Here is a 25,467-nt window from a genome sequence, read left to right on the forward strand (position 1 = left end):
ACAAAAAGAAGTGGTGTAAATAAAAGGAGAGAGGGTGCTGAGGAAGGAGGAATAAATGTGGAAACGGGCAATCTTCGCATGTTACATGTCCCCTCCTTCAAGTTTCAACCTTCATGGATACGCTTTTAATTAATTAATTTAATTTATTGTAAACTTTTGCAGTTTTTAATAGACCAAAAAAAAAATTAAAAACCCAAAAAAACCCATCTCTTTTTTTCTGTTAATTATTTATTAAAAAATTAAAAAAAAAATTGTAGGTTTGTATATATCTCTTTTGGAGGAGTGCTTGTCACCTACTCTTTTTTTAGCTTCCTTCCACTATCTTCTTTCCAAGAAGGAAAGGAGAGCTCTGAATTGCTCTGTTTTTTCTGTGTTTTGATCCATTAAAATTTTATGGTTTTTGAGTAAATTGCAATGGAGAAGCATGGGTGTAAGATTTGCATGAGGAGTTTCCCCAATGGCAGAGCCTTGGGGGGTCATATGAGGTCTCACGTGAGGAACCATCCTTTTCCTCCGAAACCAGAAGAAGAAGAATCGAATCGAGAACAAACCCAGTTGACCATGGATGAGGTAGACAATTCAACTTCAGCTTCGTCTTCGTCAGAGGATGATGGCGAAGAACAAGACGATGATATGATTTATGGCCTTAGAGAGAATCCGAAGAGAAGCATAAAGCTAGTGGATCCTGAGTTTTCTTTTGCCGCGCATGCTGGGTCTGTTGTTCTTCAAGATAGAGAGAGTGAGACAGAGTCGTCAAAGAACCCAACTGGGAGACGATCCAAAAGAACACGAAAATCCTCTGTGATGGAGCTTCATCATTATCAAAATCATATTCAGTACCACCATCATCCAAAGCTCGAAGCTTTGAAGAAAATTAAGCTCAAGAACAAAGTGGTCAGCAGCAAGGATTCTTTCGAGACTGAACCGGTAAGTTCAATTTCTGATGCCACTAGAGAGGAAGACGTCGCCTTCTGCCTCATGATGCTATCTAGAGACAAATGGAGAAAACAAGATCACCACCACCAACATGAGCAAGAACAAGAACAAGAACAAGCCGATGAAGCGGAAAGATCGATGGAGGACACGGAAGATTCTGAGGAGCATCTGATCAAGTTCCCCAGAATTAGAACTGCTCGAAGGAAATACAAATGTGAAACGTGCAACAAAGTTTTTAAATCTTATCAGGCTCTAGGTGGTCACAGAGCAAGCCATAAGAAGATTAAGGCTTCGAATCTGAACCCCATTTACGAGCCCGAATTGGAGCAAGAAAATCTCAATGCAGCAGGAAAATCTTCCTCTGTGGCTGAAGGAAAAATTCATGAATGCCCAGTTTGTTTTAGAGTTTTTTCATCTGGTCAAGCGCTTGGAGGGCACAAAAGATCTCATGTGATGACTGGTTCTGCAGCAGCAGCAGCAAGCAATAGCAGTCCTCCATTTCCATGGAAGAGTTTAAGTAGGCTTGGTGATAGTTTGATAGATCTTAATCTGCCTGCTCCTGTTGACGATGATGAAATCAGCCAAATCGAGCTCTCTGCAGTTTCTGATGCAGAGTTTGTGAACCATGTTAGAAGTTGAAGTTATAAATTGCCATTGAAATTTTTGTTTATCTTCACACACAGATCAATGACATAGCTTTGAATCAAAGGTAACAAAAAAAAAAATAGAAGTTTTGTTTTGTCAATTTTTGAGCATTTCTTGGATCTATTGCTCTTCCAAACTTGTTATGCCAATTGGGTTTTTGTTATAATTCATAGAAATTGTTCATTCATAATTCTAACAATTCAAGAATTTCGTAGTTCAAATATTGACATGATTTTCTAAGTTTTGTTGGTTTTTTGTAATTATAGAGTTCTGTAGCTGGAGAATTAAGTAGCATCATTCCGGTCATGTGTTCTGTTTCCAAGCAGTTCAAGCTAACTGCTCCAGTTTTTTTATTTAATTTAAATTTTTAATTGGGAAAAAGTCGTTCTCAAAAGAGGTTGAGCAACCCATGTATGTTTTTTGTCAATAAAAATAAAAAAAGCAACTCCACAACATCTTTTATTAGTGATATTTCACAGTTCATGAGGAGGAACAGGAAGCCAATTCTTACTCACTGATCTGCCCCCACTACACCTTTGTCTCAGTCTGTCTGATGCTGTTGTAACCTTTACTTGTATTGCAGATCTGCATAACCAGTAAAGATTTGAAACACAGTTAGATACCTTTTTCTTTCTTTTTAGATACCTTTTTCTTTCTTTCTTATTTTTTCAAAAGCGTTATTGTACACTACTCTATTCTATTGGAATTAGGATTTGAAAGTGAGTATATGAGGGCGACACACAGTTTTTTTGGCCAATTGATCTAATTACATTAAAATGAGGGTATGAGGACGACACACTGTTGTTCCGACCAACTAACCTATTCACGTTTGCTGAGCTAGAGACTTTTTAATGACCATAATATTGATGAAATGATGCTGAATTTTCATTAATTACCTACCAAAAAAAGAAAAATTGTTTTCCATGCGTGGGTTGTCTTCAAAAGGTTGGATTGTGAGGAAATAAAAAAAGGAAAAATGCAAAAATCTTTCGGCTTACTTGTTAGCGTTGGCTTGGCGTGACTCAAAGTATCTCTGCTCAGAGCAGAGGCTCAAGTCAGTTGATAGTTATGGAAAGTTTTGGTCATATAGTTTAATTTGTATTTACGACATAAATGGCAGATTCTTAGCCCCGTTTTTCTTAATCTTTTAATCAATTCTGACTGACCGTATGTATTTAGTCATGTAATTGAGTTTTTAAGGATGCTAATCCTTTAAGATCAACTAATTTGTTTTGTTTCCCTTAAAAAGCTGTACATAATTGGCGAAAAAACAGAAATGTAGCCAAATTAAGGGTTTGTTATTGTAATTTATTTTCTGCTTTTTGGCTGGGGAATATCGATAATGTTGGCTTAAATCACCAACAAAATTTATTGAAAAAAAATTCTACTAAATAAATTAATTGGCTAGTTATAGGTTGTCATTGATAGAGCTTGCTTCAAGGACTAATGCGTTCTTATGATATTCTTCTTCATTTTTAAGTTTAAAGTTTAGTGTTGGACGGATAAATAACAAGTTCGATACCGAATATTGTTAACTTATTGTGTGGCAATCGTTGTATCAACAAAATATATAGGACATAATTGGTGGCTGCTATTTTTCCCCCCTCCCCTTTTGGCTTTCAAGTGTTCAAGAATTTTTTTATATGAGTGTTGAAGTAATTCCTTGGAGTATGGATTACTCAGTAGCATCTAAACCACAAATATCTGACAAGAGAAACAGAATAAATTTTATAAGAAAGTGGGGAGAAATTACAAAAGCCTAAAAAAATGAATATTCAAAGAAGCTCCACAGTCCACACAATTTTGAGGAACAATTTTTCTGATATTGTCAAATGGGATATTAATTTAGAGAATTATCATTAGCATTTTAAAATTTTCATTCTACATTTTAAATTTTTTATATTAGGAAAGAAAAATACACTTATAGAGAGTATAGAATGAGATTTTTGAAATGTCAATAACACTTCCCTTAATTTAAATAAGATTTGAGTACATGCTTGTTGTGGGACTGCATTATGTGTGATTAAATTTTTATATACTTCTACAAAAAAGGGGAAAAGAGCCACCAGAGTCTCATGAATTTGATGCCCCTTACAATGTTCTAGATTTTGGACAAAAGAAACTATATTTCTAGATTTGGTCCAAACAAATCAATCGAGAGACATTTACGATGCACAAAATCACAAAATCACAAATTAACAAGTAATGTTACGTTTATCACATTTTTCATGTTATATTTGTACCATTTTCCTAATAAAGATAGATTTCACCAATATTTTTGAGTCTCATATCTATTACAAAGGTGATACTGATGTGATATGTAAAATATGGTAAAAGTAGCATTTTTTTTCAAGAGATTATATTTGCATACCCCAAATTACTTCTCTCACACCTTTTTAATTTTTAAATATTTTCTACACACCACTAACACTTGATAGAAAAATATTAAAAAATTAAAATGATATGGAAAAAGTAATTTGAGGTGTGTGAATATAATCTCCCTTTGTAAATTAACTCCATGTAGTAACTTATACTACAAGATGGTATGCATGACCGTTAATTTAATTGCCTGACCACTCGATTGTTATGATTATTAATATATTAAGGATTCCGTGATTTGTGTGTATTTATATCGACCATGGCTTGCACAAGAAATATTTTGAGGCTCTTCTAATCTTTTCCTATAGTTCAGTGCAAAGCCAACTTCAATTCATCAATTTCTTGTGGAATTTTAAAATAACATAGTTTAGGAAAATACCTATGGAATTTCTGGTGTGTGTATATTACTCAAGAAAAATTGGGTTGGTAGTCGTATTTGTTGTGAGTAAAATAAAAATTTAATGTGTTTTCACCATCCTCAACTCTATTTAGTAACGATTGTGGGATCAGAGAGAATTTAAAAAGAAATGTAAGGTTGGTGGATTTTTCTTTTTTAAAAAAAAAAAAAAAAAAAGAGGAGGACAATTGGTGGCAAGCCGCGGCAAGCCGCGGTTATTCATTCTTTCCGAAGGTCGGAAAGACTCACAGGCATTTCAACTTCCCCCTGGCCACAAGTCTGACTTCCACACCAGCCGAGTTTCGAACCCAAGACCTCTAATTTTTAGTTTGAAGGAAGCATCGCAATCCGACCTTTACCGTTGAGTCACCAGCTCGTGATTTAAGATTAGCGGATTTTGAGTTTTTATTTATTTATTTATTTTTTTTTTTATATTGTGTGGGAATATGTTGGTATGTTGTTCTTCAAGGTAAAGAGAAGTATAAGACTAGTGGATGCTGAGTTTTCTTTGATTGTGGATGATCTTTCTGTTCTTCTCCAAGACATAAGACAGCAACATTGGTCGTCCAAAACCTAACTCAGAGATGCTAAAAAAGAACTCAAAATCCATCAGGAACTTAGGACTAGTTTGGTATCCTATTTGAAAATTTTTATAATTTCTCAAAACATTTCTTGAAAATTTTTCTTGAAAACACTTTCTTTTAGGACTCAAAAATTTGTTTGGTATGTGATTTAAAAATTTTAAATCTTACAACTTAAACTGGACAAAGAGATCCAAAAAGACAGGGTCGAGAGAGAAAGAGGAGAGAGGAGGAAAGAAAGTAAGAGACGGTTGGAGGAAAGAGAAAGAAGTGAGAGGATTGGAGGAGATAGAGAAGAAGAGGAGTGAGAGAAAGAACCGAGAGCATAAAGAGAGCGGATTGGAGGAGAGACGAAAAAGGTAAAAAAAAAAAAAAAAAAAAAAAAAAAAGAGAGAAGGGGGAGAGAGAAAGAAGAAAAGAGAGATATATTTGGAGTGAGGGGAGGAGGGAGAGAAAAGAAAGAAATGAGTTTTAAGTTTAAAAACTCTAAAAACTCATTTTTTGTGTTTTTAGAGAATAGACTATTTTTGAGTTAGTCTTGAGTTCAATTTTTGAAAATACTCATCCCAAACAAGTTTTTAAAGCCTAAAACTTGAAAATTGTTTTTGAGTTTAAAAGGTTGGATTCAAGTAGAGTACCAAACAAGCTCTTAATGTTTTAATATGTTAATCAGTGCCCCGTCATCAAAAGCTTGAAGCTTTCAAGGAATTCAAGCTCAACAACAAGGTTGCCAACAAACAAGACTGATTCCTTTTTACCAGATTCAGTAAGTTTGATTTCAAATGAGGACCTTGTTCTTGAGCTTTATTTTCTCGAAAGCTTCAAGCTTTTGTTTATGGGGTTAATAATTATCATGATGATGAAGCTCCATCCTGGTGTCTTTCCGAGTTCTCTCGAATCATCTTCGTGTTGGGTTTTTTGGATACTCAATCTCACTCTCTCTGTCTTGAAGAACAACAGACTTAGCATCCACATCGAAAGAAAACTCAGGATCCACTAGCCTTATACTTCTCTTTGGATCAGAGATTTTAGGTTTTTTTTTTTTTTTTTTTTTTTTTCAATAGAGTTATAGCATTAGTGGGTGAGATAGTTGTTTAGAGACAGAGAGGAATCGGCAAGGATCGAACCTGCATCAAAGTACATAGATATAATTGATTTTCGTCATTGTCGTAATAACCCATTTGCGAGATTCTGGTAATTAGAATTGATTGCCTCACTATAGTACTTTTCTTCACTTGTAAATGTGTTACAAAATGATGTAGTTCGTCTCCAAAATATAGTTGCACATATTCTAAATTGAAATTTTTTTTTTCTCCTTTATATCTTAGGGTTTTTGGCTGAAATGATTCGCTTTCGACATTTGGTTGGTGAAATAATTTGTTTTAGCATGTCACCATTTTGTTGTTGATAAATAATGAATATGTCGTCGATATTTCATTTAGATCATTTCAATAACCATATATTATCTTGAGCTAAAGTTTGCGTCCAACATGACATGGTTTTCATGTTTAGATCGGTTGAGAGATATAAATTTAGGGTTAGAATTTATTATTTATAGAAATGTTATATACATGTAGACTTACACCAAGATGTATAGACATTGCGTAATTTTCTCCATTGCAATAAAGCATCATCTGCATATAACCAATTAAAAAAATGAAATGATATATTTTGGTTATAAACACAATTTTAATTCAGACTCTTCTAGTTATGCACATGCGAATAAATCACATTGTTTACTGTTTCAAATAATATGCGTGCATGTATGATTTTAAAGTTGTAATGTACAAACTCATAAAATCCTTAAATGCTCTTTAATTGATTTTTGTTTGTTGAGGAATTTAGTGGAGGCAATTAACACAAAGAAAACGTATTCATCCAAGATCTCTAAACCTAACAAAACAAAGATAAATTCCAGTTGTCTATGTAGCTTCATTCCAATATTTTAGTCTACCCCGTCAAATTGATTTTTCATGCTAGACTCACGAAGTTCAATTTGACTCAAAAAATGTTTCAATGAAGTCATAGAGTTTCAATTATATATGGTTCTCAAATCATATAATTTTGTTTTATTATTTATATAAACTATAGTGAGTGTCACTAAGGTACAAGAATAGTGATTATTAGGGGCAGATATAAGGATTTGCCCTTATTAATCATTATTACGGGTATAAATATAAATTTGTCTCTATTAATTGTAATAGAGGCGAAACAATAAACACCATGTTGTAGGCATAATTTACTAAACGATTATGGAGACCATAAAGAGAGAGGTGCGGTACATAGAGAGAAGAAGAGATATGTGTAATTGTGAGGTGTGTTCTATTCCATCACATTGTGCCTTAATTTATAGTAGTAGGGAATGTTAATTCCTTATCCTAATAGGATTACAACTACTAAAGGGAATATTCAAAAATATCCCTAGATACACTAGGATTTACACAATCACATTCCTAATTTAATAGCACTGCAACACGCCCCTATTAAAGTTACCACTTTTAGGGGCGAAAAAAACCACATCTACAAAATTTAGTTATTAGGGGTGAATAAATGAGCCTCTAATATATATATTTTTAACTTATTCAGTTTTTTAATTTAATAATTTACATTAAGAGCATTTATCTTCTTATATTTAACTTTTTTTTCTTAATTATTAATCAAATAAATAAGACAATTATCATAACCCTAATTCTAGGATAACTAAAATGTACATTCCCCATATTTCTCTCTTGATCTTCTTTCACAGCACAAACTCCTCATCTCCATTTTTCTTGTTCCTTCATATTCTTCTCCTCATCTCCATTTTCTTTCTTGATTCATAGCTCTCCATTTTTCTTGTTTCTTCTTATTCTTCTTCTCATCTCCATTTTTCTTGTTTCTTCTTGTTCTTCTTCTCATCTCCATTTTTCTTGCTCCTTCATATTTTTATCCTTCTTCTTCACTTTTTTTTTTCTTCAGATCGGATATTGTTTTCTCTTCATCTCTAATTTTCTTAATTTTCTACCTTTCAATATTCCCTTTGATGAGTCTAAGATAGCGAAAGAGCGATTTAAAAAGGTTCGTAGTAGAGAAAAAAACTAGCTTTATTTAGTTTGATTGAAGTTTTTTTTTTTCTCTCAAACTGTTGTTTTACAGGTAAATTTGATGATGGGGTGTGAAAAATTTGAAGTGAAATTCGTTAGGTATGTTCTTCATACATTTTTTTCCGTTTTATTTTTGTATAATATTAGTGTTATCAAAATGATGAATTACATCATAAACCCCAATTGGCTTACTTTAGGTTTGATTTTTTGTGTATTTTGCAGGTTTTGTTTTCTCGATGTTTTGTGAAGGGTTTGTACATAAAAAGTGTTTGGAAGAAATAAAATATACTTCTTTTTTTAGAAGTGATGCTCCTAGACAACATCTTTAAAAACTGCTTTCATAAAAAGTCATGAAAAGTGTGGCTGAGCTCTTAATCAATAATTTTAATTTTTGTATTATCCTCATTGGTTATTAAACATAACATTAATTATCCTTCTAAACCATTCAACTATAACCACCACCACTATAACACTTACACATTAAAATTTATTGAACATTTTTACCTTTCATACCAACATCACTTTTAGAAATACAGTTCAACAAACGTTTGAGTGCTTCATTTTACAATTGACTATTCCTTTTTTTTTTTTTTTTTTAAGAAGAGTACGATATTCATTGAAGATTGAAATACGTACAAACTGAGGATATGGCGCTTACAATGGGCCTCGATAAAAACCTTGCCGGGGCTTTCAACCCGATCGAAAGGAAAAAGAGCGTCCCACACCAAATCAACTACTAGTACTATCCTCTAATAATAAATGAGAAATTACATCAGGAGGTTCTTCAAACCAAGAAACCGGGTGATCAACAGTAAGACTAAACCTTGTAAAGCGATGAGCCACCTTATTCGTCTCTCTTCGACCAAAGGTGATTTTCCATTGTTTAAAGTCCTGCATAAGCTGCTTCGTATCGTCGAATATATAACCAAAATGACCACTAAATGTTGCACCTGCATTTTGAAGGGCAGAAATCACCAACAATGCATCCCTTTCTACCTAAACCTGTTCTGTGGCCTATCTGCGCAAGAATAAAGCTGCTGCCCTGGCAACCGCTGCCTCTGCATGAAGCGCCGATCTCATAGCCACCACTCTGCTTACCTGTGTTGCCAAAAACCTACCATCCGAGCTTTTCAGTACCAACCCACAGCCTTCAATCGACCCCTGCTCATCCTATGATGCATCAAAATTACATTTTATCCAACTATGGGCCAGCGGCTGCCATTTAGTTGTTCTTGCCAAAGAGTTATGCAGTGCCCCCTCATTCCATTTTTTAAACTCAGCCAATCATGTTTGTGCCTTGATTTGGGTATCAAAAGGAGAAACCTCAACACCATTCCAAATGAACTCATTACGAACCTTCCAAATACTTCAAACAAGAACAAGAAGCGAGTCAAAGTTTTCCTTGGACACATTTTGCACCATATACTCCAACCAACAACCAATGCCCTCCTCAATTAGATGAAAAGAACGGATGCCTAATGGACTTCCAAACCACACCGCTGCCGCTCTAGGACATATTAGAAGAGCATGTTCAACAATCTCTGCCTCTTTATCACAAAAGCCATAAGTATTGTCCATAATTGCCGTCTTCTCTTTAGATTAACTTTGGAAGGCAAAGAATTCATATACCCACACCATACACAAATTTTCACTTTCTGCAGGCCTTTAGCTTGCCACAAAGCTTTCCTTAGGAATCTTGTATCACCATTAATCACCGATCCCATAAGCTCATCACCACTCATTCTCGGACCCGATCGAGCCATAAAGTACGCACTCTTAGTAGTGAACAATCCCTTAGGTTCCTTTATCCAAATTAACGAATCCGCACGGTAGAATAAACTCAAAGGTATACTCAAAATCAAATTTGCTTCCTCATCCAAGAACCAACTACAAACTAAAGTTGAATTCCATCGAACCCCATCATCCTCCACCATCAAAGATCTCACTGTGAGCTATGGGTGTACCCCCACTGGTCTAGGGCTTAGAACTTTGAAGAAGTGTTCTCGTGGCAGCCAACTATCCCCCTAAATATGGATTTGTAAACCATCCCCAACCCTTCATCGTGCACCACGAAAAACAATATGCCTAAATGTTGCCACACTATGCCAATGGTAAGACGAATTAAGTTTAACTGGAGTCTGTAAAAACTCAGAAGTAGGATAGTACCAGGCATTGAAAATTCTTGCCACAAGAGAGTTAGGTTGCTATGGTAATCTCCACCCTTGCTTCGCAAGCAAGGAAAGGTTGAATGCATATAAATCTTTAAACCCCAAACCCTCTTCACTTTTTGGCTTACACAACCTTTGCCATTTAACCCAGTATATTCTCCGTTTTCCACTTTCTCTTCCCCACCAAAACTGGGCCACCATTTGGTTTAGCTCATCACAAAAAGACTTAGGTAGCAAGAATGTCTACATCGTATACAATGGCACTGCCTACGCAATCGCTTTAATCAAAATCTCTTTACCCGCGCTACTCAACAAAAAACCACGTCAACCGTGCAACTTTTCCACAACCGATCTTTAATATAAGCAGATGCATCTTTCTTGGACCTACCAATAAACACCGGTAGTTCAAGATATCAGTCGTGATACTCTACCCGTTCCATCCTTAGATAATCGGCCAATAATTGTGCATCTAACTCCATAAGGTTCCTACTAAACACAACACTACTTTTAGAAAGATCAACCGCTTGCCTAAACGCCCTTTCATATCTGCACAATAACTATTGCAAGTAACAAATGATGAACACTTGGAGCCCCTTTACATACTTGGCCCCCTTGAATACGGCCTTATGCTTCCCAAGAATCAAATAATGCCGATAATCCCTCCGCACCTAAGACAAATAGAAAAGGTGAGAGGGGATCTCCTTGACGAATTCCCCGTTTCGGATACACTAACCCCACAGGCTCCCAATTCAATTTGAATGAATAAGAAACTGTGGACACACACATCATTATCCATTGTATCCATTCCTCTGCGAAATCCAACCTTCTCATAATCTGCTCCAAGAAACTCCATGCAATACGATCATAGGCATTATTGATATCTAACTTCAAAGCCATCACCCTATTCCACACATTATTCTTTATATGCATATAATGAGCAATCTCGGAGGCTACCAAACAATTATCAAAAATTAGTCTTCCCAGTATAAAGGCACTTTGCAATGGTGATATAATTTCCAGAAGAATGACCTTTAAATGGTTAGTAAGAACCTTTTAGCATATCTTATAAATCACATTACAAAGACTAATCGGCCTAAGTTCAGTCATCGCTGAGGGATCCACTTTCTTTAGAATCAAAGTGACATGGGTATAATTGATTTTATTAAGCATATGACCCGATGAAAGAATATACCTTACCCCATCACACACATCCTGGTCGACCGTCTCCCAATGCTTCTAATAAAAACTCGATGACATATAGTCAGGGCCCAGAGCTTTAGTTGGATGCATTTGAAACAAAGCCCCTTTAATTTCCACATTGGAAACCTGTTAAAGAAGCTCCTGGTTCTTCATAGCCATGACTTTAGGTGTGACCACCCACATGATTTTCGACACATCTGTCACACCCTGAGAATCAAACAATTTTGTGAATTAATCAACAATCACTGTCTCCATGCCCTTCTTGTCTACATGCCACACCCCTACCTCATCATACAATCCCGGCAAAGCATTCCTACTTGTTTTCGATTAACCTTCTGGTGAAAAAAAAATTGTATTTTGATCCCCAAGCTTTAACCAATTTTCCTTGGACCTCTGCCTCCAGAACGTTTTTTCTTGCGCTAATAAAGCTTGCAACCGAGTGTTCAATTCATGTTGTTGTGCAATAATGGTTTTAGTAAAGGGCTTCCCAAATAAAGCATTCAACTTATCTTCCGCTTCTGAGATTTCCCCCGAAATTGATCTTTTTGTTGTTTTTGCCCAATTAGTCAACTGTAATCTTGTCGCCTTAATCTTCCCGATGACTCGAAACATTGGTGAACCATGGAACTCTGTTGCCTAACCTTGTTGTACCGCCACTATAAAACCCTTCTCCATCGACCACCCTTCCTCATAACGGAAGGTTTTTTTTAATCTAACTTTGTTCTTAGGCACCCATTCCAGCATTATAGGTATATGGTCCGACAAATTCGATTTCAAATGAGAGACTCGAAGTCCCGAAAACACATCCACCCACTTATGCGGCGCTACAACTTTGTCTAATCTTACTTTGATTCCAATATACTCTAAATCTTGTAACTGGCAACTTGCTAATGCATTCTAAAACCCTCCATTTGGTGGTCATTTCTTACATCACCTCCTTCATGTTCCTTGGCACACAAAATTTCATTGAAATCTCCCATGCAACACCATAATAGATCCGAATTTTTACTCAGCCTATAAAACAAACTCCGTGATTTATGTCCATCCGATTCCGCCAGAAAGCCATAAAAGAAAGTAAGTCACCAATGAGTATCATCTCTTATTCCTCCAACCTCTAAGTCAATATGGTTTGATGAATAAGATCGTAGCATCAAATTTGCCTCACCTTTCCACATTGCACATAAACCCCCAGACTTTCCTGAACTTGGAACTGTAAACACAAAGTGAAAATTCAATTGTGATTTTAACCTCTCCATACGCTCCTTCTAGCTTTTTGTTTCACACAGAAAAATCACCATGGGATCTTTGAAGAGAACAAGTCTCTTTAGCACTCGAATTGCCTGGAAGTTCCCAAGCCCCCATCAATTCTAGCTTACACAACTCATTGGGCTCGGCAGGGTTGAACTTTGTCAACCTCCACCGATGTGAACCTCATTGAAGTAGCCAAAACACGCTTCTTTGCACCCAAGATCAACCCCCACTCCTCCTTCTCACAGTGACCTCTTTTTCCCAACTCCGGTGGAACAAAACAATGGGTTTTAGACTACCTCTTTTTATTGGTATTAGAGACTCTCCCTCTCAAGCTATAACCAGGCACCGTTCCCATGCCAAATAAATGGAGCTAAATTAAAAGGGTCTGAATCAATGGACCTAGGAGAGTTACCTCCTACCATTGTAACCTCACCACTAACCCAATATAATCCCTTTTTTTTTTTGTATAAAAACTACAACAATTCCAAACTGGCTTTGAGTACTGTAGCCTACTGGTATTCTTCTTTAAATATAAATAAGAGTTTTTGGGTTTAAATTTCATAAACGACAAGTTCGATACTAATTTATTCACCTTACTTCTTAATGTAAGTATATCATTGTATTTAAAGAATACAATATAAATAAAACTGAAGCTCAAAATTATTTGAACAGAAAAAGTACGAAATGTATCTATTTAAAAATCTCAAGTCTATCAAATATCCATAAGTTTGAGTCACACAGTGCAAAAATAAATATAAGAGTCTAGGTTGGTTTTTAAACTTAGAATAACACAATTCGAAATTCCTTTGAAGATTTTGGTACAACGATATAAAGTTTAATAATACGTAACAATTTACTTCGAAAATTAAACCCTAAGAAACTTTAGTAACTTGATCACTACATTTTTTTATACAACATACACTAAGCAGTAGTGTGAAAGTAAATCAGTATTGAACTTATTATCCACGATATTCAAATCTAAAACTTCTTACTCACAGATGAAGAAAAATAGCCTTAGATTAGAACTAAGTAGCAGATCTTGCTATCTTGATAATGTCTATTTAATTTTCGTATTTATTTTCTATTATAATTGATCATCGAAGATGAGGGGAGATAGGGTAACATATAGGTGCATCAATTTTTTGTAAACCACTTTAGGAACTAGTCAAGGAATGAGAAAATCTCCACAACGAGATAAAAGATTCTTTGGAATTAGCTTTTATATTTTTATTGTTTGCTGGAAAGCACTTCAATGGGTCAGATATAAAATACTCAATTTGACCGGTAAGTGTAAATAAAAATATGAATTTACCTCTTTTTTTACATATTTAGGAGGTGGATTATGCTATTTAAAGAGGAAAAAGTAAATCAGCTTGTAAAATGAGATGTCAATGTAGTTTTTACATCTTAAATTTGTATTTTTATTGAAGATGCTACAATGATATTCAACACTGTATTAGTCAATTATCCCTTTAGTCTGATGATGATAATTCATGCAATAAACTTAACTTGGGAGAAGGGTTCGTGTTCCCGGATTGAGTGTTACTCATCCTGGGATGTTCTTTTTATTTCAGTTTCTCATAATTGTGTTCCCTGGCGTTTGAGTGTTCGTTGGTTGAATTGTCAAGCGTTGCTCTCTTCTATGTGCAGAGTTACACATTTTTCGCAAAGAGAATCATGTGGCTGAATGTTAGGCAAATTTTGGAGTGGACCATCCTGGGGTTTGTTGGTGTGACTCTTGTCCTCCTTGTGCTATTCCCTTGTATCATCATAATCTTTCTCTTCACCCCAATTTTAGATTTTGTTAGGATGAGTTTTATACCTTGTTTTTGTAATTGGGTTTTGTTGTTTCTAGTAGTTTTTTGCTTCTTGTTAGGTTTGGCTTCATGTCTCCTCTAAACTATTGTATCTTTATTTTTTCTTCTTCAATATATTCACAATACTACCTTTTTCCATAATAACAATACTGGAATGGAAGTGATATTGTTGTTTAAATTAAAAATATATATATGTGTTACTTCACTTCCTAATTTTAGAAAGATACATATTCATTGGAGAATTCAGCCTCAAAAATGTTTTGAAGAACTCATCGTAAGTAACCCATTGAAGAATTCAGCCCCAACTTTTTTTCTCCGTAATATTGCGAACATGAAAATAAGTAAAAGTGCTTACATGAGTAAAAACTAATACAACCGAAGATATTATGCAAGTTGGTAGAATCTACTGCACCTTTGCTTTAATTATTTTTCTTCCTTCTTACCCTTCTTTCTTTTGCCATTAAGTAATTTAGTGAATTATGTGCTTCCAATAGAGTTTAATTCTTTTGCCATTTCAGATAAATTGAAGAGTCCTATTCAAGAGGAAAAAGCTCACTGAAAACATCCTTGGTAAAAGATTCAAAAAAGAAATTCCACATTGTACCTCCCATATATTCACTATATATTTATATTGCTACTTTTTTTTTGTGGTTGCCTAATGACTAGCTACATTGCACAGGATAATGGCAATATTGGCAGGACAGCTTGGGTTGGCTGGTTGACCTTTATAGTTGATAATTTGAGAGGACCATAGAGTCGGTTCATGTTCCATTCAAAAGATTGAAAAAGAGAAGAGGATAAAAAAAATTAAAAAGTACAAGGTAAAGGGCTAAAGAGTAGGGTTTTGTGAGAGTGAGTGCGAATGCCACTTCATATTCTCACACCCAAGTGGTAGTGGTGGTGATGGCGGGTTGTGCAAGTTTGAAGTGAATATAGGAGCAAACAAAACCACCCTTAATTAGCCGGCTTATGACCTCAAAAAGTCTCAGAAAAGAAGTAAAGAGTCAACAATGCTGATTGATCCTTTTCCACTCCTTTTCCCATCAAAATTTTCAACTGAAATAACATCCTCACATTCATCATTATCATCCTTTGAAAAGAACTCTCTCCCTAACTTCTAGTCTTCACTCTAAAGTAATTCCATAAACATGATGTATGTACATTTTGGTAGCAACCACAAATTATATGTTGAAAGTTCTTGATGGCATATTGGCCACTACTACAAAAGCCATAAACTTCAGTAATGTCCTCCGCTGATTAAGGTACCAAGCCTGATATTATTCAAGATGTTTTGTTTGAGGTAGTTTGGTTAAAAATGTTAGATTTATTTCAATATAAATTAATATTAAATGGTCTACAATGTAATATGAATGAAATAATAGGGATTAATAGATTGTGATTTGATTTTCCTCTTAATTAGTCTTAAATTTTCGTGTCTTAAAATCAAGTAAGAACGATTGAATTCTCAATAATCAAGTAATTGTGATAACTAACTCGTAGGCTAAGAAAGTGGAATTAGGGCTTTCTTTATGGACAAAACCCTAGTCTCTTAGCTAATATAAATATTGAGGTCTCTACAAATCCTAAAACACGCAATAAACGCTTCCCATTAAGTAGTTGTATCCGGTTAAGAGTTTGTAGAAGATCTCGGTATTGCAGTTTCCAATGTCGGCCCATGCTAGGTGCATATGTCATTGCATAGGATGTTACTTCTCTAACCAAGCTAAATTGCTTGTGGTTGATTGATGATATAGACTTGGATTAGTGAGGGCTAACTCAAGTTGAAGTGTATTTTTTTTTAAGTATTATTAATAAGGGAGAATTAGATGGAAACCTCAACCATAGAATACAAGCTAGATGGATGAAATGGAAGAGTGCATCCGGCGTGTTGTGTGACCGCCGTATGCCACTTAAGCTCAAGGGAAAACTTTATAGGATGGCAATAAGGCCGACGATGCTGTATGGCACGGAATGTTAGATGGTGAAGCATCAACACGTACATAAAATAGGTGTAGCAGATATGAGGATGCTTCATTGGATGTGTGGGCACACGAGAAAGGATAATATTAGGAATGAGGATATCCAAGGTAAAGTAGGAGTAGCCGAAATTGAAGGAAAGATGAGAGAAAATCAGTTACGGTGGTTTGGACATGTGCAAATAAGGCCTACTGACGCTCCGGTTAGAAGATGTGACTACGGGACAGAGGTCCAGGGCCGAAGGGTAGAGGAAGACCTAGGAAAACTTTGGAAGAGACTCTAAGCAAAGACTTAGAGTACTTGGATCTAACGGAGGACATGACACAAAACCGAGCGAAATGGCGTTTTAGGATTCATATAGCCGCTAGTGGAAAAAGGTTTTGTTGTTGTTGTATTATTAATAAGGGGAGGGGGGGAGTGTTCAAAACTACTATAACAATTTAAGGGGGGGGAGTTTTGAACTAGGGACGCATAAGTGGAAACCCAACACCTTATCCACTAGGATATTGAATCACATGCAACTTAAGTCAGAGTGTAGCTCATGCACATGGCTCATTATGTTTCCATGCCCCAGTCTTGTTTGAGAATCTTTGAAGCATGTAAAATTCTGCATTTAATAATGTATACAATTAAATAGTCAAAATTACTTAACTCTTACAGCGCTACAATGGTTTGGACCAAAGTTGGTGACCCGACAGATGGGCCTTTGTATTGTTTTCCTCATCAGAGTTCGAACCTGAAAAGGTGAATTGTGCAAACCCACATAAAATCACTGCTTGTGTTGCCCGTTGTAAAACGGTGATATTTTCCTTGTTAGGGCTGAAATCATAATTCGTAAAGTGATGTGGGAAGCTAACATCTGGAGCTTTTCCAACAACATAAATCACGCTATCCAACCATGTCTAAGGAATTCTTGTTTAGTTTACAAAGTGGATTGATATGCTAAGGTAGTTTGTCAATTGCCTTTAACTCCATTTTGGAGTTGGTTCACGCTCCATGTCATCTAAGCTTATTTCCCCCACTGCTTCATTTTATGAAGCATTTGAAATTTGTAGGGTTTGCAAGATATTGAGATTACTTACAACACTCGCCAAATTCCTAGATTGTAAGAATCTCCAAGAGTATAGAAAACTTTTTGATCCCCAATCGGATCAGGTTTCCATGTCTTGCATAACAAGTGAATCAATTTGGAGCCCAACAAACCATGTCACATCCCGGCCCAGGGTCTACCATATCTCAGGCCCACTCCACCACCGTAGCACGATATTGTCTGATTTGGGCCCCGACCACGCCCTCACGATTTTGTTTCCGAGAACTCACACGAGAACTTCTCAGTGGGTCACCCATCATGGGAGTGCTCTCGCGTGCTACTCACTTAACTTCAGAGTTCCCATGGAACCCGAAGCCAGTAAGCTCTCAAAAAGCCTCGTGCTCGGTAGAGATAGGAATATACATATAAGGATCACTCCCCTGGGTGATGTGGGATCTTACAATCCACCCCCTTTAAGGGATCGATATCCTCGTCAGCACACCACGGTCAGGGTTAAGCTCTGATACTAAATTGTCACATCCTGGCCCAGTGTCCACCACATCCCAGGCCCGCTCCACCATTGTAGCACGATATTGTCTGCTTTGGGGCCCGACCACGACCTCACAGTTTTGTTTCTAAGAACTCACATGAGAACTTCCCAGTAGGTCACCCATCATGTAAGTGCTTTCACGCGCTACTCGCTTAACTTCGGGGTTTCCATGGAACCCGAAGCCAGTGAGCTCCCAAAAGGCCTCATGCTAGGTAGAGATAGGAATATACATATAAGGATCACTCCCTTGGGTGATGTGGGATCTTACAAACTATGGTGGCACTGTGGGTCCGTTTGTTAAGTTCATCGTAATCAGAACTGTTTAGTCCATGATCAGACTACGAAGGCGTACTTACTCTGATTTGCTTTACTCCAAATAATTTCATAGTAAATCGAAGTAATATTTCATTCGAATTTTTTTATGCTTGAGAATTCGGGTCCATAACCTCCATGTTGTGTAGGAGTTCTAAATTCACAATTTTTTCTTTTTACTCTATATGGTATGATCCCTACCTTTTCCATTAAACTAGTAGTGGAGGAGGACAAGTGTGGAGTTGTCAATCAGTACTTTGCAAGTGACTTTATTTTTAGCTCATTGAAACGGTTTTGCATTAGTTGGGACCCCTAGGTTAATTGTTAAATTGATCATAACTATGTGCATCCTGAACTCATAGATAGTTACAACACGTTGTACATTGTTTGGTATGAGTTTAGAGGAAGAACTGGAGGAATTTCGCAGAGAATTCCAACATGTGCTAAAATAGCGATCACGTTTTGCACGCAGCCTGGAATCTCATTCTTCAAAATTATACATAACGTTGGCATCTGTATCTTCGCGATGGTGTATGGATTAAAATCCAATTCTTTTTGGGAAAGTATAGTTTAATATATCGATAAGTGCTGTTGCGATGTGCTGGTTGGGTTGTCATGCTATTCAGGTGCTTTGTGTGCCGACTTGACGCTGATTTGTCTTCTATAAAATTCTGAAAAATAATAATATTGTGCTTTACTTCTTTAGCTTTCTAGGCATATATGGGATGTCATTTGAAAAATAAGGAAGGTTTCAAAATCTTTGTTTTCCCGCGGTTATGTAGTTTTGATGAGAATACAGCTTCGGTTGTCTTTGTGTAAAGAAATGTTGTGCAGAAAATTCTGACAACCTGACACAATGACCTTCACCGTCTTAGATTTCTTCTTCAACTGGCCTTGTATTAAAATTTATGTAGAAAGTCAGTGCCCCATCGCCTTAAAGCCAAGCCTAGTCTAACTCAGTAAGGCAGGCCCAACGGCTCACTTATCTTCTTACGACATGGCCCCTATCGATCCACTTGCTTCGTAGCTCCCTCCCTTGGCTGTAGCCGAGCTGCTCCAATTTGCACACAACTCCCTGCCGCAATATTCTTCTTCTTGCCCCGGCGGCTCCGAGCCGCACCGTGGCACATAAAAAAAAGGGGAAAAGAATAAATTTTCGTACCTTTTTTGCAGCAACAACGACGAAAAAGACGACAATCAACTTTTCACGGGACAAGCAAAGAAGAAAACTGGGGGAGGGGGAACAATTTCCTCTAGTTTTCTCTTTTAGTTGTTTGGAAAATAATTGTTCTCTAGGTTTATTTACTTCTCTATTTAACGTAGAGTTATAAGTTCTAAAAGCAGTTGGATTCTTTTTCCCAGAAGATTTTTACTTCAAGACAAAGCTCCCCCTTAGTGTAATTATTATCGTTTGTTCAAAAAAAAAGACAAAGCACAAAATCTAATGTAAAAGGAAATAAACAACTTGGGATTCTACACATCCTGCACCATTTTACATGCATCACAACAGGTGTGGTGGCATTTGTGGAGCACAAAATAATTTAGAAAATCATGGAACTAAAATGTGGAGTTTTATCTGCGACTGACGAGAATGCCCTTATTAAATGGGCAAGGCCCACATTTATTCCATGTGCAGTTTGACTCTCATGAAGACTTGAGCTGATGACTATAACTTCTTCAAACTCCGCTGCACATGGCAAGAAGATAAGACAAAGTAGTTAAAGATAGGATTAATAACTAATCTCTATTTTTAAGCTTTCTTTATTGAAGATCAACTTAATCAAGTAAGGAATCACAATCATATCCAATCAACGATACTATGTGAACCCAAGATATTATTTAAGTAACAATAGTTTTGGGATAATTTTCTCCTCCATCCAACGAATGACAAACCGTGGCCAACTGAACGTCGACACAAGGTATGACAATCCCTACACATGTGACCACGATCTCCATATAAATACCCAATTCTACACCAAATTCTCCTAAGCTTTTGCTACGCAATTAAACCCTAAACTCTCTCTCTCTCTTCTTTGAAACTGATTTAGGCATAGAAGATCAATTGGCCAAACCCCCTCCCCCAACTCTGTGGGCACGTGGCTTTGGTCTTTGATCAAAGTTGTTTAATTGTTTTTTTTTTTAGTACAAATTCATCAAGATTGAATAAAAAAAAGAAGAATTGAATCCGTGGCTTTGGTCTTTGATCAAAGTTGTTTAATTGTTTTTTTTTTTTAGTACAAATTCATCAAGATTGAATAAAAAAAAAAAGAAGAATTGAATTTATAGTCTCGTTTTAGAACAAAAAATATTGAATTTATAGTCTCGTTTTAGAACAAAAAATATGTTGAATAAAAGAATTTGACTTGATCACAGTTTAGGATTAAGCCGGACATAGGAGTCTTACTCAATTAGTTCTTTGTAATAATATTTTTTTAATTACAAATGATATTATACACTAATTTACACTAGGGGATATTTAAATTCAAACAAGTTGATGAGAAAACCCCAAGACATACTCCAACTCTTAGAGTAAAACTCAAATTTTAGGTTCTATACCTACCCAAACTTGCTCCGACCCTTGGACCAAATATGAGTTTTAACCCAAAACTCATTTTTGGGGCAAACATATAATATAATCAAATCTAGCAGTAAATAAAAAGATCTAATGGTCCAAATTTAAATTCAATGGCTAAAATAATTAAAAAAATTATTTCATGTGTTTCATACTCTTTCCAATATTTTTAGGTTAAAATGTTCATAAAATTAAATCAGAATAGTCGACATAATTTCATTTTTTTTTTAAAGAGTTACTTTAAGAATCTTAAATTCATTCCTTAATGACCTCGGACTCAAAATTTAATTCAAAAGGGCTAGAGCAGAAAACATGTTTTTGGATTAAAAATTTTAAATTTTAACCTAAGAATTAGAGATGGTCTAACACCAAAACAATCCATCAATTGCTAATAAGTTTTTAAATACTTGAAAAAAATAATTTTTTTATAAAAAAAATAATAATTAAAAGGGTTGTTTTATTAACACCCCGTATATTTATGACTACACCCCACATACTTAATACAACTCAAATTTTATTTTTCAATTAAAATTTATCTTAATGCACCCCACATTACTTCAAATAATACCCTCACACACTACACTCTCAATATAAACTCCACATTTTATACAGACAATCCACACTATTCTATGCATAATTCAAACAATTATCCTAGATATGGCGATCCTTTTGGGTCCCGCATGCACAATGGAGCTCCTCATCCCTTTCCCAGGCAATACGAGCAACCATCGCTTCCATACTTTTCTGGACATTATGCTGAAAACAGTTCTGATCCATATGGGCTTTACTCACATAATGGATTGTTTCACCATCCTACTTGCCCTTGCTTTTATTGTTATGACAAACACCTGCGGGGTTCAGCGCAATGTAAGATGGTCAAGTGACCGTAAACCCCAAATGGGAAGCTTTGTTCATTCCCATCCAGATAGGGTGGTGTTAACCGGTGGTGGCCGGCCATGTCTTCCATTTTCTGATGGTGCTCCATTTGTATACTTAATTAGATCAAAATTGTCATTGCATATTAGAGCTTATAAGTTATTTAAAATATGGGATGTATTCAACATTGTTTGGGATGCTAATAAAAATAGCCTAATTACAACACCTAAAGTCATGCTCCTTTTTCTATGTGGAAAGAGGCCGAGTAGAGAAGGGCGTTTTTGTCTTCTGAGCTCCTCTTTCTCTCTCTCATCTTTCACTGCTATTGACTTGGAAAACTGAAATAACCTGCCATGACCTTCGTCCATCTTCAGTCTCTTTTTTTCTTTCAAACGAAACCCTTATTTTCAACTAATATTTATTTGATCAGAACAGGTCGCGACGGGAGTTTTGGGTTATCCCGGGACGCTCTAGGGTTTGACTTTAGAGCAGGCCAGGGCTTACTCATGCATGAACAATGAAAGGCCTTCGTTCAATAGTGCTTCGTTTTGTCAAATTAAATTGCATGTTAATTAATTACCGCGCTTAATTAGCAAGTTCAACTCTTAATCAAAAGCTTGGTTTTAAACCCCATTGAAAACCTAGGAACACTAGCACTAGCATTCTGAGAACCAGTGGACACGATTCGGCCTGCAAATAATGCTCAAGTGAAAATGCGCAAGTTTTTATCATAAAAGAACAAATAATAATAATAAATAAATAAATAAGTAATGTGTTGGTGTCAAAACTTAGACCGAGTCTGAACTGGGTTCAACATGTATTTTTCTTGAGTGTTGCTTACGGTCTTAGTGCCACAGAGATAACTTGAGAGAAAGAGAGAATAGGTGTGCCACTGTTGGACGCTGTTAACAGACAGTATTTGTGTAAGAGTGTGTGTTAAAGTTTCACCTACATCTGACTTTTTTATTTTTTTTGAATAAAAGATATTAATTACACTAAGGGGAGGGGAAGGGCTTAGCCTCATAATGGGCTAGCAATAATGTGGTTCAAATTTGCCTTTGGTGAAAATCAAACCTAAGACTTCTCTCACTTACAAGTGAAGAGGAATACTACCAGACCGTAGTACTAAGTGGCCCAAATCTAACTTCTTAGCCAAATGATTATGCACCAAAGCAATCCTTCCACCCACTGCGCCTAAGGTTAACCTCTCCATTTTATATAGATTTGAATAGAATATTGTTTGTCCATATTTTGTTAGGGTACTACAACACCCTAAGAAAAATACGTTACATATATAGATCTAATTATTTCAAGGCCAAATTCAAAGCCATCGATGGACATGGCACCGCCAAACCTATCACTACATCAACGATGTCCCCAAATCTAAAAGTGAGCTCAGTCAAGTCTCCATTTAAGATCTACCAAATGGGGCATGAAAACCCTAATCAAAGATAAGCATTTGTCTCCAACCTCTCAACTGTCCTCTTCTTTTTAAAGGTCTAGATTCCACCACATTCGCTTTTTCGTAGCTAAAAAATTTGCAATACCACACTTTACATACTTGTCCTGTATAAATTCTTGATCGTTATTAATTAATAAGTTTTAATTACATTCCCTTATATGAGTTATGAAAAGCACCAAAATATAAGTGGGCAGAAAGGACAAGGGCATTGGCCGTCCATCTCAAAAGCCCTAGACTCAAGAGTTTCCCATGGAAAATAAAAAACAATAAATATAATGGACTAATTCCATTACCATTTGTGGGACCTAATTATCAAGCTGCCATGTATTTAGCCACTTACATCTAGTACCACAAATTTTATCCTCCTAAAGTTGAAAAATAAAGTCAAATAGGTTAAATAACACCAATTACAAATATTCCTATTTCATTTGCAGAAAATTTGTAAGCAACTGTTCAACCACGCCAAATAAAAAAAAATATGATTGCTTGGCGACCCATAATTTGGACTTTGACAAAATAACACACCAAATTCAAATACATGACTAATTGGTTGCAATGCAACAAAAGCTTTTAACTCAATAAATTGTATCATACTTATTAATCACATTTTTTTTTTTTTTTTTACGTTTGACCACCATACTCGTATAAGAATGACTTTATAGTTGTTAATTTACTTAGGTTATTTACTTAAATAACTACATCTAAATGCAGTTACTTCTTTTCTTGTTTCTAATTCTACACCAATTACCAACCAAACTAGCGTTAAAGCTTCAATGCTCAACTTGTGAATTAACCAACCATATGGCTCGTCACCAATTAGGGCATTCAAGAAAAGCCTATATGCGTCACTCAGTACTATGGTCTAGTGATATTCCTCCTTATTTGGAAGTGGAAGATCTTAGGTTCGAATTTTGTGAATAGCGAATTTTATACCAATTAGGTTGCTCATTGTGTGGTATAGTCGAACTCTCCTTCCTCTTAGTGTAAAAATATCGATGTACCAAAAAAAAAAAAAGCGTATATGCAACAACCTTCCCTTTCTTTGTTGAGTTTCATTCTTTCACACATTTTGTGCTTCCTTTCCTTGTTTCCGAACCCTCTCTTTGCTAACTATTTTATTGTTACTTGGTATTCTTTTTATGCATACCTTTGGTTCAGGCTACAAACACAACAATTCCATGCCCCTACTGGTAAGTCATAGACACTTAAAAGCCTCACATGTGCCAAGTGGTGTGTTTGTGTCTCACATGTGATCTACAACCCACTGACCTAGCAGGGACACAATTGCTTTGGACCTCGTCTCTCTTCTTTGTCCTTTAAGACGCTTACAAATTCACCTATGGTTCCATGAATTTTCCATAAAGCTAGACCAACAAGTGGCATGCCACCGATTAGCTAGTTTTAGGGGTACAATTGAATAGGAAACTTGTGACAATTTGTTACTTTATTGATCTCTAGAAACCTAAATGTCCGTGGTAGCGTTAAATTTCATGACGTCACGTATCAGGTAACACATGAATGCTGAGTAATGCAAATGTTAATAATTTATGTTGGCATACACTATATATTTAGTCGAAAAAAACTGAAACCGTTCAATCTGCAAAAGGAAGAAGTGGGTTTAAAAGTCATGCATGTGTATTGAATACGGAATCCAAAGATTACAGGGACAAACACACCTCCAAGTAGTGAGATTGAACAATTAGTCTGGAACTACTCCATTCGTTGGCCAAACGTTGAATAACATTTAGCATCTAAAAATATTCCATTTTGACAATGAAATTCGTCGAGATGATTAAAGAGAGAACAAAAACTAATGAGACATGAATAATTATGGAAATTGAAAACAATTCTGCAATTCTTACTCGCACACACAGAATGCACAACCTTTTTGAAATCTCCATCACGCATGCGAACGAAAATAATGAAATTGTAACCGAGTATGTAATTACTTGAAAGAAGAGACAAGGGCTAAAATCGTTATCATCAGTGCCTATACATCAATATAACACGTAAACACTAAATGTACTTCTTATTTTCACCAATATTCCACATTAAAAAGGTTAAATTAAAAGCAAGATTTCAAAGTACCAAGAAATAATACAGACCTTAGCCAAGGTCCGGCTCTAACTATCACATTCTGGCCCTGGCCCTCACCACTCTACCACATTCTCACGATTTTGTTTTTAGGTACTCGAGAACTTCCCAGTGGGTCACCCATCCTAGGATTGCTC

General features: G+C 35.9%; 1 protein-coding gene across 1 annotated transcript; it reads left to right on the forward strand.

The window, feature by feature from the left end:
- The first annotated feature begins 323 nt into the window (after positions 1–323).
- On the forward strand, positions 324–1,952 carry LOC137735727 (zinc finger protein ZAT1-like). The gene has a single exon (XM_068475170.1). It carries the CDS (start codon positions 415–417, stop codon positions 1,573–1,575), a length of 1,161 nt encoding a protein of 386 aa, XP_068331271.1. The 5' UTR covers positions 324–414; the 3' UTR covers positions 1,576–1,952.
- The last annotated feature ends 23,515 nt before the right edge of the window (positions 1,953–25,467 follow it).

The sequence above is a fragment of the Pyrus communis genome, chromosome 5 (assembly GCF_963583255.1).
Source record: "Pyrus communis chromosome 5, drPyrComm1.1, whole genome shotgun sequence".
Lineage (NCBI taxonomy): Eukaryota > Viridiplantae > Streptophyta > Magnoliopsida > Rosales > Rosaceae > Pyrus > Pyrus communis.